The following is a 19,078-nucleotide window of genomic DNA, read 5'->3' on the forward strand; positions in this document are numbered from 1 at the left end:
AGTCCTGGGAATTTTGACCCGGGTTGGCCCTTTCACACAGAAAAAAGGACCCGTGTTGATCTGCAAATTACCAGGTCCAAATGCTTGACCCGGGAATTTGCTTTTCTGTCTGAAAGGAGTATAATTATAACATGTCCCCAAACTTCTCATCATCTCAGCCCGTCGTCTGGTGCTCAGCAGTGGACAAGGAAAACAAGCAGATGCTGAATGGAACACAGACGAGGAGAAGCTCCTGCCATGAAAACAGCAATGACAACATCACTACTATTGGTGACAGGACGGGCCTTGCCCCTCATAGCAAATAGCTCCCTAATCTCCCTAGATTACTTTGTACTTCATAATATTACTGTACATTCACCTTATCACTGTTTTCTGACTGATACAAAATACTGTACTTCACAGGTCAGAATTGGAAAACCATTATTGTTGTGTGTGTTCTGTGCGCTCCCAGGGAAAGATGTGCCCAAGGCAACTGCCCCTTTTGCCCATTGCTGTTCCCGGCCCTCCTGGGAAATGTAACAGTAATCATAACACGGCATACCTGGGCACCTGAATATCCAAAATAAAGAGACTATTCCCATCATGAGCCAATCTCCCACTCCCCATACAAATGGCAGGATTACGTTACAGACAGCAGATGGTGAGAGGACCCTTACATACTCACCACGGAACCTGCTTTTTTTGCATCACCCTGCTGGGAGGCTGTGGTGGGACTGGCGGGGGGGCTGGTTTGTTCTGTGGCACCAGAGGCGGGTGGCTCGGTTTAGACTGCTGGCTCAAAGCCTCCATAACGCTGGCTGTTTTTGCCACAGGAGGTGGAGGGGTGTCTGGAATGAAAATAAACCATCTTATAAAATGTGCAATGCAAACAATTAAAGAACAGTATACGTAGGACACTGGATATGCAGACAAGGCGGATGTCACCAGGACCATGCAGGTGACCTGTGACCTACGTATGTTCTAGTGCGTGAAGAATGAGGAAAGTATAGACGTTACATGTATATTCAGTGAAAGGCAATGAGACATGCTGACATAGCAGGATCCCAGGAACAACATGTTTTCCTTATAGGAGGATATTTCTTTAAAAAAATGTGCATTTAGTAGCTTGACAAGTATGTAATGGTAACACATGCAGTTAGAAAACAGACTAGACAGTCCTGGAATGGAAGGAAGGGTTGGCCTATGGGTGTACTATACTGCAAAGGAAAACCATAATATTCTCTACACCACATGAACAACCACCTTCTAAGGACTGGGTGGCCACCTGCCAATGGTCATTTCTGACTTCAGGGATCATCATATGCTACCCGTCTCCTTCTGTGGCTGTCAGTTCCCTGTGGGTCTAGCTACTCTAGATCCTCAGTGCTGTGGAATCCTCTCACACTTGGGCAGACATGCAGCAAACAAAATCTCTGTCCTACTATTGGAGAACATGAGACAGTCATCTCTATGGTGTAGCTGGCATCACCAGGTAGGGATGGCCATTGCAAGGGTGGCATTGAATAGTTCCCAGGTTTCCACGATCAATGATGTGTTATCATTTAGGAACCATTTAATGGTTTAGAACCACCGATGGTTCCACATGCGCAGAAGAGACCCATGGTAAGTATAGAAGAACATTCCCAACATTAGCACAGGCACTACTAGGCTAGCTAGCAGGGCAGGTGGGCTACCGATTTGTACAAAACTCAGAGGATGTAATGGTGACAGCCAATCAGAGCAAGTCATGTGTAGTGTGCAATGAATTGTGGATGGGTAATAAAAAAACAAAAAGCTACCAACATGACACCATCAGATATTCACTAAATGGTGGTGGTGAATATTGTGCTGCTGCCTTCTAATGGAATTTCTATTCTCATCAGGGAAAAAAAACATCGATGGTCCATAACGATCACCCCTCGATGGCCATACCTATAACTAGGGGCCAGGTAGCTACAGGAACAGACAAGTTGCTACTGTCTCTAGTGCAGTCCAACCAGCACTGGTTCCTTTATTATGTGTAAGAAAGGAAACATTTTTACACAGTATCTGCCACTATTTTAAATCCTGTTGAAAAGCTGCATGACCACAATCAGGCCTCTAGCAATACAAGTGAGGCTCAAGGAAAATTAGATAACAATACACAACAGTATGATGCAGTGGTCGATGATCATTTAATATGGCATGGTGCAGGTGAGTAGATGACAGGTGGTCACGTACTTGTGGCTGTAGAAGTAACACGCATTGGTGGCACAGGGGGATGAATAGCTGGTGGGTCAGATGAGGACCTCTGTCTGCTGCCACTTTCAAGTCCTAGTGGATGGGATTTCCACGCTGGGGTATTTGAAGGGGTGATGTGTATACTATTGCCAAATATGGTCGACTGAACTAGAGAGGACAAAAATTAAAGAGGATGGAGGAAATGTTCCTTTATATCACACACAAACACAATCAATATTTGGAGCGCTTTATTCTATAGTACACCAAAAGTATGTTTTAATAGTTTAGAACTGGTTTTAAAAAAAACGAATGACAACTTCGGATTGGCCCCACAAATACATAAATTGCAGAGCCCAATGATATTGAACTGTCTTTGTCCACCATTGTAATGCAGGAAAAATGATCTTCTAAAGTGTATGAACCTGTGATGATGATGGACATATATTGTGCACTATACATACACTCCAGGCATCAAATAATGGAAACACCAACAAGAAGTCACTTGGGCTACCACTTTTGGTGAGAATAGAACTTACTGTAAGTGACACCTGCTTGTTGGTGCAGGCACGCAGGGCTGTAGCGTTCTTACTGCCACCTTTGCACTGTTGAAGTCAAGATCAATGAAATATGCTTATGAACCTGCTTTTTTAGTTCATTACCACTTGGCAAGGAACTGGTAAAGCCGTAATGAGCGGTTTACGTGCTGTACCACGCTATGGTGTTTTGTTTAAGTCGGCTGCTTGGGCTGTAAGCTGAAATTTTCAGTCACTGTATCTGTAGACTGGTCTGTGTTGCCCAGCACTTTGAATTAATGCACAGATACCGCATTCTGGAGTGGGCACTTCTGCCCAATGCTGGCCTTGGCTGATAATGGTTTTGCCCCAAACTTCCATGCTGATGTCACCTTAGACACTATTGCTCATAAAACATTAGGTTGGGAGCAGAGAAGGCGCAAAGAATGATCATTATAGTATTAATGAAACAATATTATAATATACTTCTAATCATAACACCAAACTTATAGAAAAACTTCTCCAATATTCTAGTGTGTAACAATAGGGCCTGTTTACATTGGAGAGCTGGAACTGGAGCAGTAACCATGGCCTGTCCTCATTAATACAGAGGCCATCTACTAAAAGTACATGGTATCCGGGAATCCTCAATTCCTATGACCTCCAAGACTTTTGGAGGCAGTTTACACTACAACGCACAATAGACTCCGCCACATCAGGAATGCTTATTCACAGAATGCTTTCTATAAATGGGACTACCCCGCTGGAGAACCCGTCACCTGTTTACCAACAGCCACCATGAAAAGCTATGTAAGAGCAGCTTACGATGAGTCACCCTACATTACTCTCATCCTGATCTGTGGAAAACATGTATCACTATCCTCGTCCACCCCATTGTAATAGAAGGGCAATGTGCCCAATGCAGAATAACTATCTGGGAACACCTGGAATACATGTAACTATATCTTCGTTGAAAAGTGGTAAGTGTAAGTATGACAAATTATTATGGTGGAGTTCATGGGTCACTGTATGCTATACTCGCTGAATACATACTCCATACGTGAAAACCGTACTAATAGGGATCGTTGACCTAGACTGTGCCCATTGACCGTGTAGAGATCTGGCGAGATACAACTTTGTAGATTACACCAAAGGTTTCCCCTCCAGATTTGGACTGAGACTGCCTCAAGAACAAACTGACCTTTCAGAAAATGTCACACATGAATTCCGGGAGAACCAGAGATTGCCAGCCTCACACTTATGCCACAGGAGGAGAACAGGGCAACAGTTATGGAAGAAATCGCAAAACTTTGTCATAGGCAGAAAGATGAATAGACTTTGTTTTGTTACCTTTGCCAACGTTCCTTGGCGGTAAAGGGGGTGCGGGTGCTGTGCCAGGTGCATTGTTGTTGTTACTGAGTACTGCTCCATAAGTTTCATTCTGTACGATACTTGGCAGGAAGCTTCTCTGCTTGTCCTTGGCAATGTTTGCTGCGTCCCTGGCCAAGGAGGCAACTCCAGGCTGCATTGAGTTAGCTCCAGTCTGGTAAAAGCTGACGGGCCTGTCTTCCCGGCGATTAGGGCTTGGCTGCTGCATGGCAACAGAATTAAATTAAATTAAAACATCAAAAAAAAGAGCCAGGTAGGATCAAATTCTACCATTATATAGGCAGAAATATCCCATTTTGTTAATCCATATTATGTGCCAGTGATGCCTAATACACCTTGCCTGAAATTCTACAGGATTTTTAACTTATTAGGATTAATTATTCTAAAAATGTCATGTAATTTGTGTAAAACAGATCAATATTATATACAAAAATTACAAATGTATTATAATAAGCAACTTTCATATTAAACAATAAATGTACACGTTTAGTAGAATTGTGGATGACGCATTGTACTGTATGATAGGACATCTCATAGGTAACCCCTGACCATTCCTGTCATGCCCCTGGTTAAAATGTCAAACTGGTAAATCCAAGGAAACATTTTTTTTAAACCTAAAGAAAACAAACAATATGGCTGCTCCCATTCACGGTAATAGCAATATGTCAAGAATAATATGCCTACAGTGCAGAAGACAAACCCTTCGTCTCATATAGGTTTATCCTATATAAAGTCTATTTTCTCTTTATTATTAGATATAATGATATTTTGGGGCAACAGATTGCAAAAGTGAAATTATACAAACAGATTCACAATGAAAATGAAACTTGTTGCTACTTACATACTGTATAAAACACTTTCCAACAAACTGGAAGACTGTGGCTATGACATGAAAGCTATGAGTCCCAGGTCCAGACAGCACCATGGCTCCCACAGCCTAATCAATGCGAAGCATCTTTATAGCACAGTTATTTATGCCCATAACCTCTTCTAGCCAAGTATGGCTGTAACAAAATGTTATGGAGCGCTGTGCTGTGCTGTGGAGACTACAGACATAAAAAAACTAAGATCACAACACAAGTAACTAAGTGCAGCTCTTACGTCCTAACTCCCAGCTACGGCCTATACTCACTCTGAATAATATCTAACACTTCAGTAGTCTTCTCAGAGGGCACCGAGGAGTAGGATAGCTTGGATAAGGGAGGTGAGCAGTCACAACATTATGCGGTTTATATACTTACAGCTTTAGTGCCTAATCCAATGACGCCACTTTCCACCATGTCCCAGAAACATGTGGTACTGCGCTGGCACCGTCACAGTGAACGGGGTAAGCAGAAAACATACCGGTCCTGATTACCCCAACATGGGTCCACTATACACTGCCTACTACAATACAGCTAAAAAGCCTGAATGAAATGTCACAAAGTCATGTGATTTCTACCCTCCCCAAGACTCTCTCTCCACCCTCTAACACCCCTCCGCCCCTATCAGTGTCTTATTGCAGGACTCTTATGTGAGACTACTATATACGTATTGCCACACTATGCTGGTATATAAAGAGACTGTGCTGAGGTATTACTGATCCCAAATCGTGATCTGTACAATATATGGAAGAGCTAAATGGCATCTGAGATGTGCATTGAGGCCCTCAAGCATATTTGTAACTTACCAACCGATATTGTTCTACTTTACCAGTCTATTTTAGTTTAAAAAGGCTTTGTCTTTGAAATACTTTGGCGAATGTGGGTTTTAATGAACAATATATTTTTAAAGCTCAGATCATGGTCATCAGCTGCAGTTAATGCGTGATTTAGATACAGTAATAGACCCCGATATATGAGACCTGCTGACCCTGATCTCCTCTTGCTGTTGGCTTGGCGCACGGCCTGCACATTTAATTTACAGTTGCTCAGCCTCTAAAATCTCATATGTTCACAGAAACGTCTATCTGGGGCTGGTCTCTTGGCCACGGCCAGCTGAATAATTACCTTGGGGCATTTTTGCTAATTTATACCCCTTTCACACAGGATTTCTTTAAAATCCCAGCTATTACCAGGCATTTGAGTGCAGGGTCTTTCTGCCGGTTCTAGCCTAACCCCCACCCCTTTCACACAGAAAACAAAATTACCGGGTAAAGCACTCTTACCCGGTAATTTGCTGTTCAACGCGGGTAATTTTTTTTTGTGTGATAGGGTCAACCTGGGCCGAAAATTGCCTGGTCTCCGCATCTGGTAAAAAAGCAGGGTCGGAGACCCAGGAATTACGACCCGGGTTGACCCTTTCACACAGAAAAATGACTCGTGTTGAACAGCAAATTACCGGGTAAAAGTGCTTTACCCGGTAATTTTGTTTTCTGTGTGAAAGGGGTATTATTGTGATCCCCAAAGACTAGAGCTCCCATTCTGTTTCATTTATGAAGGCAGAGAGCTGCCTGACCTCATGTGCCAGGAGTTGCAGTAATGGTCTCATACCTATTACTGGAAGGAGAACAGGGGCTAAACGGGGCAAGCAATGCTTTGGGATGCCTACAAGGCAAGTACCAGGGATTCCTTTTATAGGCGCAATGCAAATTACATGTATTCCCTTCTGTGTCTTGGGAGAACCTGCGGCCTATGGCTTTAGATCTTGAAAAAGCTCACATTAACAATTCATTAGATCGGATGCAAAGAGAAGGCAGGTTTCTTGGTATCTCTTCTGGATGAATCTGAGCGTGTCCAGACTTAAGACTTCAATTCGGTCATACCTTACTCACAAAGCAGGATAAAGGATCTCTATGGAGCATAGGGCTACTATTACCATTTATTTATATAGGGCTGGCAAATTATGCAGCACTTTACAGAGAATGTTATAATCATTCACAGCAGCCTCTGCCCCAGAGGAGCTTAGAGTCTAAATTCACACAAACTACGGTTATATTTTGTCAAAAGCCAAGTTATTAGTGGAACGTCCTAGGTCTGTACCCTCTCCAGGAATACTTTAAAGATAGTACACAGATAGATACCTTCTTGAAAATGAGATCAATGACCTGGAAACAAGCTCCAGGTATAGTACAATTAAAGGGATGGCATAGCTGCCATTATTGTAGGCCCTGTACAGTATGCAAGTCCTGCCAAGCAATTATACCAGACAGGACAAATTATATATAATATATCGGTGTATGGATACACATTGTGTTTTGAGTCGTCCAAAGCCTGAAAGTTGACATTTATTACAATTTGAAAATGAAACAAACCTGCATTTTATCATCCACATCATCATCGCTCTCATCCAGGTCCACGTGATGCAACCTCCATTCATATTCCACGTGGACATGAGAATTAAACCTCCCGGTCAAAGCCTGCATCAGCTGGGGAAAAGTGGCAGCAGTCAGGGCAGAGTAGTAGAAGTACAGTTCTACACTAAACACTAAAGCTGCATACACACACAACGATTTTTTGAACGATTATCGTTTAAAAAAATCGTTCACTTTCTGAGTCAAACGATGAACGATTATCGTTCATACGCGTTCACGTTTGTAGTACAGTCAGACTTGTCAACTGAACGATTATCATTAAGGGAATATGCAAAGATCGTTTGTAGTTCAAAAAAATCGTTCATTACACTTTAAAAAATCTGACAGGTAATTGTTCATAAAATCGTTGGTCACAAAATCGTTGTGTGTGTATGCACCTTAAGGATAAAACATTTAACATGAAATAAAAGATATTTAAAAAATGCTTGTGGGGCCGAGATTAAAATACGCAGAGAACATGTGTGGTGCATGGATAGAACAGCGCGATATGATAAGTATCGCGGACATACCAAGTCATCGCAATGCGTGTGCTTCAGCCGCTTAGCAATGTCCAGTGGAGTTTCTCCTGCTTCATTGGCTGCAATCCAAAGTAAGAAAACCTTGTACTGTATGGTGTAGAAGGAACCCGTCCTCCCCAATATCCGCTCACACATCAGAATCACAATGTATTATAAAGCGACTACAAGTTATTTACAGAGGCTGTGTCACACGTTACAACCTAGAGGCTGTGTCACACGTTACAACCTAGAGGCTGTGTCACACGTTACAACCTAGAGGCTGTGTCACACGTTACAACCTAGAGGCTGTGTCACACGTTACAACCTAGAGGCTGTGTCACACGTTACAACCTAGAGGCTGTGTCACACGTTACAACCTAGAGGCTGTGTCACACGTTACAACCTAGAGGCTGTGTCACACGTTACAACCTAGAGGCTGTGTCACACGTTACAACCTAGAGGCTGTGTCACACGTTACAACCTAGAGGCTGTGTCACACGTTACAACCTAGAGGCTGTGTCACACGTTACAACCTGCCAGGGCAGCCGTGTGGGGCCCTCAATTTAGAAAAACATAAATATATGACCCAAAGTAGGTGCTATTATATAATATAGCGTTAGGACCACTAAAACACCTTGCCGAGGCCTGGTATTTGCAAATGTAGGCAACTAAGATCTCGGCATTGCTATTATCAGGCAGAATGTCATTCTCTTTATGCTAGCCTATTTGCAGTGTGTTTTTTTCTAGTCTAGATAACCCCTTCCTTACATGCACCTGTGATAGGCTTATACATTGAATTAAGCAATTTCCATTCTGTGCAACAGGGCAGCTGTGTGACCAGACAATTATGTCTGTAGACAGGTTCATACACTTGCTAGACTTTTTTGCATTAAATAATTCTTACTATACAAGCCTACAGTACAGACACATCAAAGTCATAAAAATATACAGGGGAGATGTCATTACAACGAGGGCCACTTATAAGCAGCCCCCCACAAAACGATGCCCACCCCTGCCAGCACCAAGCTCAAACAGGCTGGTCGGTGCCCAGACTCTCCTCTCCAGGCTATACCCAGAGTGATCCCTGTGCCCCCTAGTGGAGGAAGAAGAAATATACAGGGTGATGTCATTACAAGAATTGTAGTTGGGAAACAGTTTAGCTATTTGGTGGATAATAGTCATAAAAATCTATATATAGCCTAAAATAGTCTGGAAGAAAAAAGGGTTTAGGGCCACTGAGGTCCAAGCACGGGACATCTAATGGTGTACATATATCACTTATTTAATCTGCCTTGCATGTTAACCATAGTGGTTTATGGAAAAAAGTTGATAATTAGATTATTGCCATTTTCATTCAGACTACTGAATGCAAAAATTAATGGAGCTTGAACTGAGTATTTTTTTTATTATTTTCCATATGTTTGTCTAATGTAAATATTGAAGGTTGAATGTATAAAATATTTTCTTTACAGTGGTGCAAGTAAAGCAATCTGCTTGCAAAGTTCAATACTCAGTAGAGTTATCATTTTTTACCTTCTCTATCATTCATGACTACTATATATTTCTCTATGCGAAGCAGACTTATGCAGACTATTTATTATGTTCATGTACCTGTAAGGAAGCAGCGACTGCCGGGTACTCACCTATCTCTATGGACGCCTTCCCTCTCAGCAGTAGCTTAAGACACTCAGCATTGTCGGTTAAGCAGCAATAATGAAGTGCAGTGCTGCCTTTCGTTGTCTGCTTGTCCAAGTTACCACTGCGGATAAAACCCATTTCTCAGTTGGCAAGCTATTAGATGCACTAGAAATGGCTAATAAATTCATCTTAAATGCAAAGATCAGCAGCACTAAGGATGGGTACACACCTAAACGACCGGTAATCGTACCGATGCTCAGGGCGATTTGCCTTCACCCTGGACATCACATGATTCCCGGTACACACTTAAAAGATTTAATAAAAGACGGAACAATCACTGTTCCGTCCTGCATTCATATGTACAGCCTCACATGCAATATCGGGTGATTGGCCATGCAGCGCGGGCAATCACACGATATGTCATGCGACCGCGGGAGTGTGCAAATCTGGCATACAAACTGCTAGATATGCCCGATTTGTCATTCAGATTTGGCCAAATCGTGACGATATCGTCCTGGTGTGTATGCACCCTAAGCCATACATCACAATAAGAGCCAAAGAGTGACAGTTAAGATTTGTAGCTAAAGATATAAAATAGATCATAAAACACAGCCTAATATACACAGACACATACCACTTGCCAATGTACGGAGACTGCTTTAGGCACACACACTTGTGAGAGAGAAGAAAGTGACAGTAGGTACAGCTGTCACCACTGTTATAGTAACAAGATACAGATTATATAGGGAGATATATACCAAGTACATGGTCCAAGCTCATATGATAAAGGCAAAGTAGTGTACAGGTGTTTTATTCTTGTGATCATACTGGACAGTAATAATCGTTATTAAACATACCTATTTTGTACCAGGAAATCGACTATGTGCAGTGAAGTGCGGTCAACTGATCGGACGGCTAGATGCAGCGCAGTCTCACCTTGCTCCTGCAAAGAGTAAAACACAGATAAACCCAGAGGGCAGATTATAACATGGGTATATTAGGGCCATAGACACTAAGATAAATGTAATATAGTCAGCTATTGTGTAACCTAATCCAATAGTCTCCCCTTCATTATCCAACCTGTGTGCACAAGTTCATCTCTGCAAGTTTATACAGCGACCCTGTATTATAAAGCCACATGCAGAACATGTCTGTGAGGCTCATCATTGCGGAATGTATAATATCACTTTATAAACACACAATCGGCTCACTTATTTATTCCTTTTATCGATAGCAGGCTGAGACATTCTCCCAAAAAATAAAACAATCCAAGTTCAACAAACAAAAATATTTTTTTTTCAAGCCGTTCCAAAGCAGCAAATAATGATATCATTTGTTTAAGTTAGTTTTAGAGGATGCTATTTTATTTTAAGCCCAAAGCCGCTGTTATTATATACACGCCTTCATTCACTGCTCAATTACTGAAAACAAAAGGGACGAGGGGCTCGGTGGAGGAGAATTCTTGCCCCAAAGTTTTACAGTTAGTCTTGGCGCTGTGGCAAAGTATAGCGGTGCATATATATACATACACACAGGCCCGCCAATAGCCGCGGCAGGCCCGGGTAACGGGGTGTGGCCTAATCGCAGGAGGCATGGCCACGCCCCCTTAGGGGAAATTTTTTTTATATATATTTTTCAGCAAAGTGGCGCTGCGCACTGGCGAGGGGGGCGCTCCCAGCACACGCTGTGTGCTGGGCTGCTGTGAGAGAGGGAGGGGGGGGGTGCAGCGGCGGACCCGGGCCCTCGCCGAGCCCCTCAGGAAGCCCATGCAATCTGTACCCGCTCCCCCTCGCTCTCGGCGCCCCTGAACACACACAGACAATAATGGGGTCAGTGACAATTGCCTGGCATGCAACCCTCTTTGAAGGGTAAGAGCCACATATGAAGACAAAAGAATACTGCCCACCAATTGCATAGATCAGTGCTTCCCAAACTTATGCCTCAGGGAGCAGTAACAGTGCATGGTTTCCATTTTTCCTAGTTGGTGCACAGATGTAGTCATCACTAACTGACACATTGGAAAAGATCCACAGGTAGAGCTAATTATTTAAATTGTGATTCTGTGAGGAGACCTGGAAAACATGTACTGTTAGTGCTCCCTGAGGAATGAGTTCGGAAAACACTGGCACAGATAATACATGCATTAGCTGCACTGTGCACTCACATGTCCATTGGCTAATGGAATGGTTTCGGTGAGGTCTACGCCATCAGCGTACAGTTGTACCAGTGCAAATATATCTCGGGTCTTGACGGCGTCACATAGGCTGTGCAGTTTAGATGAATTGTCAGCGTATTTCTTCCTTGCATACCGTCTATCAATGTACTTTGCAGTAATATAATCTTTCCTGGCATTCCTGAGGTAGTGGGAATAAAGAAACAAATTACACCACTCAGTAATATTCATATATCAGAGGTAGGTTCTCCAGCTGTTATGTGACTACTAAGGACTTGTTGCTACAGAGCTACTGGTTCTCAAATCCTACTGAATACAAACATATTACATATAACTATGTAGATGACACCAACCACCTTAGTATCCATATAAGGGGCAGATGATTTGTAGCCTCAACAGCTAGCAGGGCATACAGGGACTTTTTAGTACAGTGTGGAGAACCACAAAGCCAAAGTTTCATGTATATAAGAAACCTAGCACATATCTTACATGTCACTGCTGGGAGAAGGCTTCACAGTATCGTCTGCAGGTAAACACACCTCCATAATCTCGTTAAAGGCTGTATTTCCAATATTTTTGGCAAGCTACAAAAACAACAATAAATTAAATAAATTGGGCTGTAAGCATAAAACATGGTCCATGTTATCGGTGAATGGAAGGTTCTACAAATTCTAAATTAGAAGAAAGAGGTGCAAACTAAGGAATTCATTGGTTACAAAATCTGTCTCTGGAACAATGGGAAGGATGATAAACTAGAACACACACTTTGCTCAAAGGTTTAGGTACATTTTATAAAAGCAGTATGTAAAATCGCAAAGCAGAATAATAAGAAGTGCAAAATACGTAAATGCTGGCGTAATTACATCATTTACCGTCGCTGCTCACAGTTATGTTTGACCTTAGATTTGCTAATATAGGGCCTGATTCAGACCCACCCGTGAGCGGCTGTCCGCTCGCAAGTGGGTCGATGTTCTGGACTGAGCATGCGCACGACGGAGGGAGCTCCATCGTGCGCATGCGCCAGACGCGACGAGCGAAGGAAAGTCCTTCGCTCGTTGTGTCTGATCAAAGGGGGCGTGCTGTCGATGTTGATTGACAGCACGCCCCCTTTGGTAGGCGTGCCGGGGGCGTGCCTCCCTGACGGGGGCGTTCCCACGGGAACGCCTCCCGTCAGAAGCCGGCCCACTGACATCACTAGTGATGTCAGTGGGAGTGATTTTGGCTCTGATAGAGCCAAAATCACTCCGGAGCTTGCGGTTGAAAACCTCAACCGCAGGCTCCGGCTCGCAATTTCGATGGTCGCGATGGTCAAGACCATCGCGGCCATCAAACTGCACGCTCGTATAGCCTGTGGGTGGTCACCCACAGCTATACGAGCGTCCAGGAGGACGCTCCTTTTTCATGGAGGCCGGCCCTCATTCAGAGCGTGCGCTCTGCTCAGAGCGTACGGCTCTGAATGAGGGCCATAATCCACTCTAATAATCTTATGGGCAGGGCTGTACAAGTATGAGGGATTTGTCAGAAGTTCTCACCAACAGCTCAGAAGTCCCCAGAACGTCCAGTGTGAGCGACTGTATTCTGGAGTAATGTACACCCAGCTCGCGGTGAATCCCAGAGCACTCAATACAAGTCAATATACCCAGGTTTGTGGAAAGCCAAGTTGGCTCTGAAACATAAAACAAAATCCGCCAAGTTACAGCCTAACAAACAATGGCATAAAACCTGACTTTAATTTACAGGTAATAAATACAAACAACTAATTTTAAATTACTTATTAACGCAACAATCAACCTTGCTTATATACAAGAGCTGTTTTTCACATTCGCAAATATACAGTACATATATGCAAACGTTTCAGGATGTTCTCAGTAATGAACATGCTGGAGATAATATTATGACTTTCATATGCACACTTAATCAGAGCACATGTAGACTTCAAAATATGGTGTTTCAATGTGCCTTGTACAGGGAAGTGCGTATGCTAGACATCCCCTACCACTAGGTGTCACCCACAAGCTGCTATAGTGTCAGTGGATTATTACACAGGAATATGAGTTGCAGGAGCTATAGGAGGATTATGGGAAAGACACAAACAACGGCTCTGTAGTAAATGGTGAGCTTCGTAAACTTTGTAACACAATAATAGAAGCTGGGTGAAGTCTTTAGAAAAAAATAAGAGATATGGTAAGAACTTACCCTTGTTATCTCTATTTCTATGAAGTCCATAGGGTTCCACAGGATACCTTGGGGTATAGGCGATGGCGGCAGACATCCGGGCACCACAGAGTTAAGTTTTCAGCCTCCCAGGATGCACTGGGGTCCCTCTCCTATACCCCGGCCCCGAGCCTCAGGCACTCAGTTACGTCACAAGCCATAGGCCGGAGGAGGAGAAAAGAGAGAAGAATGTCTGGAACACACAAGAAATCACATTCTCACCAGAAGGAGACGGAAAAACTGGTGACCAGAGCAAAACCCATCTGCAGTACAGGCGCGACAGGGCGGGAGTCCTGTGGAACCCTATGGACTTTGTAGAAATAGAGATAACAAGGGTAAGTTCTTACCATATCTCTTATTTTCTACTGCAGGGTCCATAAGGTATCCACAGGATACCTTGGGGATTTCCCAAAGCAGTATCCTTTAAGGGTGGGGGCGCTCCTGTGCTGAAAGGAGAATCCGCCGCCCGAAGGAAGCATCCTGAGAGGCGTAGGTATAAAAAGCATAATACCGGACGAAAGTATGGACAGATGACCACGTAGCTGCCTTGCAAAGCTCAACCGCCGAGGCGCCACGTCGAGCTGCCCACAAAGGACCGCATGGAATGAGCCCTAACAGAAGATGGAACAGGAAGGCCTTCATGAACATAAGCTTCAGAAATAGCCAGGCGAATCCATCCTGCCAAGGTTTGCTTAGTGGCAGGCCAACCCTTCTTTCGGAAGCCATAAAGGACAAACAAAGAGTCGGACTTCCTAAAAAAAGCAGTGCGGTCAACATAAATTTTTAAGGCCCGCTCCACATCCAAGGTGGCCTCAACAATCGAAAGGTCCGGAGAATTAAAGGCCGGCACAATAATTTCCTCGTTGATATGGAAACTAGACACCACTTTCAGAAGAAAATCAGGACGAGTGTGAAGCACCGCCCTGTTTCTATGAAAAATGAGAAATGGAGGTCGACATGACAGGGCCCCCAATTCCGAAACCCTCCTGGCCAATGTAATGGCCAGAAGGAAAATGTCTTAAGCGTAAGCCATTTAAAGTCCACTGAAGCCCAGTGGTTCAAATGGCGGTCCTTGAAGAGCTCTTAGGACCACAGCCAGATCCCAAGGCGCCACAGGTGGAACAAAGGGAGGCTGAATACGCAGTACACCTTGCATAAAGGTGCAGACATCAGGAATCGTAGCAATCCTACGATAAAACCATACAGACAGTGCCGACACCTGCACCTTCAGAGAGGCAAGGCGAAGACCTTGATCTAAACCTGCCTGTAGGAAAGCCAGCACCCTGGATAACCGAAAGAGGAGCATAACCTCTAGGGCGACACCACTGAAAGAAAGCACGCCATACTCGATGGTAGATGCTGGCAGATGAAGGTTTCCTAGTTCGTAGCATGGTGTTGACCACCGAGCTGGAAAATCACCTGGACCTCAAGAGGACAGTCTCAATAGCCACACCGTCAAAGACAGCCGACCCAGGTCAGGATGATGACAAGGACCCTGACATAACAGGTCCAGACGTTGAGGCAACAGCATCGGAGTGTCTACTGAGAGACTCCGAAGATCTGAGTACCAGTGCCGTCTGGGCCACGCTGGAGCTATCAGTAGGAGCGTGCCTCCTTCTTGCTTGAATTTGCGTATCACTCGCGAAAGAAGGGAGAACGGAGGGAAGAGGTACGCATACTGGAAGGTCCAACTGACCGACAGAGCGTCCACCAGATAAGCTTTTGCGTCTCTTGTTCTTGACCCGAACACCGGCAGTTTGTTGTTGTGTCGAGAGGCCATGAGATCGATCTCTGGTAGGCCCCACGTAGCTGAAACACCTCCTGGTGAAGAGACCACTTTCTTCCCAGGCAAGAATGCGGGACACCTCTGTCAGAGCCGTCTGACTGCGGGTCCCTCCTTGGCGATTTATATAAGCCACTGTGGTGGTGTTTTCTGACTGTACCTGCAAGGTTCTTCCATGCAGGACCTGTCTTGCCTGCTGGATAGCCTTGAACACTGCTCGAAGCTCCAATATGTTTATTGGAAGAGCAGCTTCTGCTGGTGTCCACCTTCCCTGGAAGAAATGAGGACCCGTTACCGCTCCCCAGCCTCGTAGACTGGCATCCGTTGTCAGAAGGACCCAGTCCGCAATCCAAAAGGGACGCCCCCTGTTCAGGTGAGTAGTCTTCAGCCACCAGGCCAGAGAAAGATGTACCTCCGGGGAAAGCACCATTGTCTGTGTCTTTATCTGCTGGGGCAACCCATTCCATCTGGAGAGGATCAACTTCTGCAGAGGTCTGGAGTGGAACTGGGCAAACTCCACCATGTCGACCATCAACACCATGGAACCCAGTAACCTCATCACCGAGTGAATAGATACCCGGTGACTTTCGCCTGTAATGCAGAGATCTTTTCCTCCGTCACAAAGATCCTCTGATGTTCAACAGAGCTCCTAGATGGAGCATCCTCTGTGATGGTACCAGGGAGGGACTTCTTCCAATTTATCAGCCAGCCGTGAGTCTGCAATACAGAGACTGTCAGTTGTAGATGGCGCTGAAGTTTCTCTGGAGACTCCGCCAACAAGAGGAGGTCGTCCAGATAGGGTAACAAGCGAACTCCCTGCATCCGCACGTGAGCTGCCATAACTTTGGTAAACACTCGAGGAGCTGTGGCCAGACCAAAGGGCAGTGCCTGAATTTGGAAGTGGTCTTGGACCACTGCAAACTGGAGGAAACTCTGGTGCGCCGAGACAATAGGGATATGCAGATAAGCATCCTGAATATCCAGCGACACCATAAAATCCCCAGGCTCCATCGCTAAAATGATGGTTCACACGGTCTCCATCCTGAACCGAGAAACCCTCAAAATTTTGTTGAGGGATTTGAGGTTGAGTATTGGCCGGTAGGACCCATTGGGTTTCTGTACCAGAAAAAGATTGGAGTAATACCCCAATCCCTTCTAAGACAAAGGAGCCGGCACTATGACCCCATCCTGGAGCATAGAGCGCAATACCCTCTTGAATTCCAGGGCCTTGTCCTGATTGGACTGAAGACCCGTGGTGAAAAACCTGCTGGGAGGCCTCCTGCGGAAGGAGAGGGTGTACCCCTGAGAAACCACGTCCCCCAAAGCGAGGCCCGTCCCGTCAGGCTGAAGGCTTGTCGTCGGACTTGGGAGCAGGACGTCTGGTACTCCAAGCCTGCTTCTTTGGCTTTGTAGGTTTCTTGGCGGCAGGCCGCCTCGGAAAGGACTGCACCCTGGGCTTACTCTGGGTTCTATAGGGCCGAAAGGAAGAAGAACCCGACCCTGATGGGACAGTAGCCGATGGCAGGCACGCAGACTTAGCAGCCGCCAGCATAGCCACAATTTTGTCCAGATCAGGGACAAAAAGGACTTCTCCATTATAGGGTAAACCCACTAAACCCTTCTTGGAATCAGCATCCGCTTTCCAAGAACGCAATCACAGGGTGCGATGAGCTGCCGAGGAGATCCTAGAAGCAAGAAGGCCTATATCCAAGGCCGCCTCATTAATTTAAGTGGCTGAGTCCCTGAGATTACCCACCAACTCCACCTGGTCAGGTGATGAGTCCGGGTCCAGAGATGCCTCCAAAGTATCAGCCCAACGCTCCATGGCTCTAGCCACCCAGCACACGGCCATGGTCAGTCTGTACACCCCTCCTGCAAGGGAATACATGGAATTGACACATATTTCAACCTTGCGATCCGTAGGATCTTTTAAGGAGGACATGGAGGGCATAGGCAATGTAGCACTCTTCACCAGACTTTTGACATGAGAATCCACCTGTGGAGGGGTTTCCCATTTGGAGAACTAATTTTCCGCAAAGGGATATGCCACTGCCAAACGCCTTTGAGGCTGGAAACGTTCCACTAGCTGACCAGATAGGGGAAATACCGTAGCGTCACCTTTTATATCCTTGAAAAAGGCATATTTGGATTTGGTCACGGGGGGTTCGTCATCTTCAACAACCAAGGCCGTGCGGAAAGCACGTATAAGGTCCTGTATATAGACCTTAGACTTAAATTCCGTCTCCTTAGTACGGAAAGTCTCCTGGTCAGAGAGGTCAAGCATCTCTCCGTCATCAGACGACACATCATCCTGATCATAGTGATCAGTCTGAGATTGCAGCTGTCACTCATGCGGCAGCAATGATGGCTCTCCTTGTAAAATGTCCGACAGGTGTTGCACCGAAGTGGACAATGAACTAATCCATGCATGCTCTTGTGTGACCTGAGGAGGCGAGAGCGGGAGACTCTGGGATAACACTAGCTGTCTGGGGAACCCCTGTATGGGAGACAACACCATAGACTGCTGTAAGAACCCATTTGGGGAAACGCAGGGGGCGTCGCTAGCTGGCCCACTAGGGTTGTAAGTGCCTTAGCAAAACAAGCCCAGGGCGGCTCCTGCACAGGTGCAGTGACAGAAATCGGGCGTGCTTGTCGAAAACACGCCTTACATAACCCCTCAGAGTTGCCATCACCCTCCACCAGTGGTACAAGACATATAGTACACTTTGGCTGAATAGGAAAATCGCGTTCACTGTCAGACATGATGAGTGAACCGGAGCTGTATGTGACACACCACACTGACAAATACTTATACAGTCAGGCAGTAACACCCTGCAACACCGCACCGCAAGGGCTTTAACAGAGAAGATAGGGATAGGTAAAATGGCTGACAGAGAAGTGAAAGTACAGACAGCAGCACTAGCATTAAGTCACATACAATGCAGAATAAACCCTGCACTATCAGCACTGTGATCAACTACACAGACATCAGCCTGGTAGGAAACAGCGCTGCATACTCTGACCTTGCACTGGAGGAGAAGTATGCAGGGGGACCCAGACCACGATGCCGCCGTTATCAGCGTCCAGCAGCGCTTGCCAAGTCCTTAGAAGATGGCCGCCGAGGAGCAGAAAGGAGGCTGGCCCGGGGGAGGAGCGCTTGGAGATGCCAGACCGCAGTGGAAAGGCGGTGTGCAGCGGGGGAGGCTGTGCAGGGAAGGCGCGCTCCCCTGGCATGCATTTAACCCCCAGGACGCCAGACGTGATACGATATCATCGCAGCCCGCTGTCCCAGGGGGTAGTGGAAGCGCAGGTTTATGGGGCCTGGCTCAACGCTGCAGCCAGTCCCCAGGGAGCCCCCTGCATGGGGACTTTGGACTGTGT

The 19,078-nt window shown here is 45.5% G+C and overlaps 1 protein-coding gene across 3 annotated transcripts in view; it reads right to left on the bottom strand.

Annotated features, from left to right (window-relative positions):
* Positions 1–19,078, bottom strand: part of ASAP2 (ArfGAP with SH3 domain, ankyrin repeat and PH domain 2) — a 202,507-nt gene that overhangs the window by 9,621 nt on the left and 173,808 nt on the right. For 2 of the 3 annotated variants that reach the window (XM_088476013.1, XM_088476014.1), the window contains exons 15-24: positions 13,233–13,366; positions 12,190–12,284; positions 11,692–11,881; positions 10,385–10,470; positions 9,533–9,648; positions 7,902–7,969; positions 7,333–7,446; positions 4,062–4,302; positions 2,200–2,367; positions 665–827 (exon numbers count right to left, since the gene is read on the bottom strand). In XM_088476013.1, coding sequence (XP_088332139.1) covers positions 665–827; positions 2,200–2,367; positions 4,062–4,302; positions 7,333–7,446; positions 7,902–7,969; positions 9,533–9,648; positions 10,385–10,470; positions 11,692–11,881; positions 12,190–12,284; positions 13,233–13,366 — 1,375 coding nt within the window. The remainder of the gene's footprint in view (positions 1–664; positions 828–2,199; positions 2,368–4,061; positions 4,303–7,332; positions 7,447–7,901; positions 7,970–9,532; positions 9,649–10,384; positions 10,471–11,691; positions 11,882–12,189; positions 12,285–13,232; positions 13,367–19,078) is intronic. The other variant, XM_088476015.1, reaches the window with a different exon arrangement.

This window comes from Taudactylus pleione, unplaced genomic scaffold, assembly GCF_031769625.1.
Source record: "Taudactylus pleione unplaced genomic scaffold, aTauple2 ptg000180l, whole genome shotgun sequence".
Classification (NCBI taxonomy): Eukaryota; Metazoa; Chordata; class Amphibia; order Anura; family Myobatrachidae; genus Taudactylus; species Taudactylus pleione.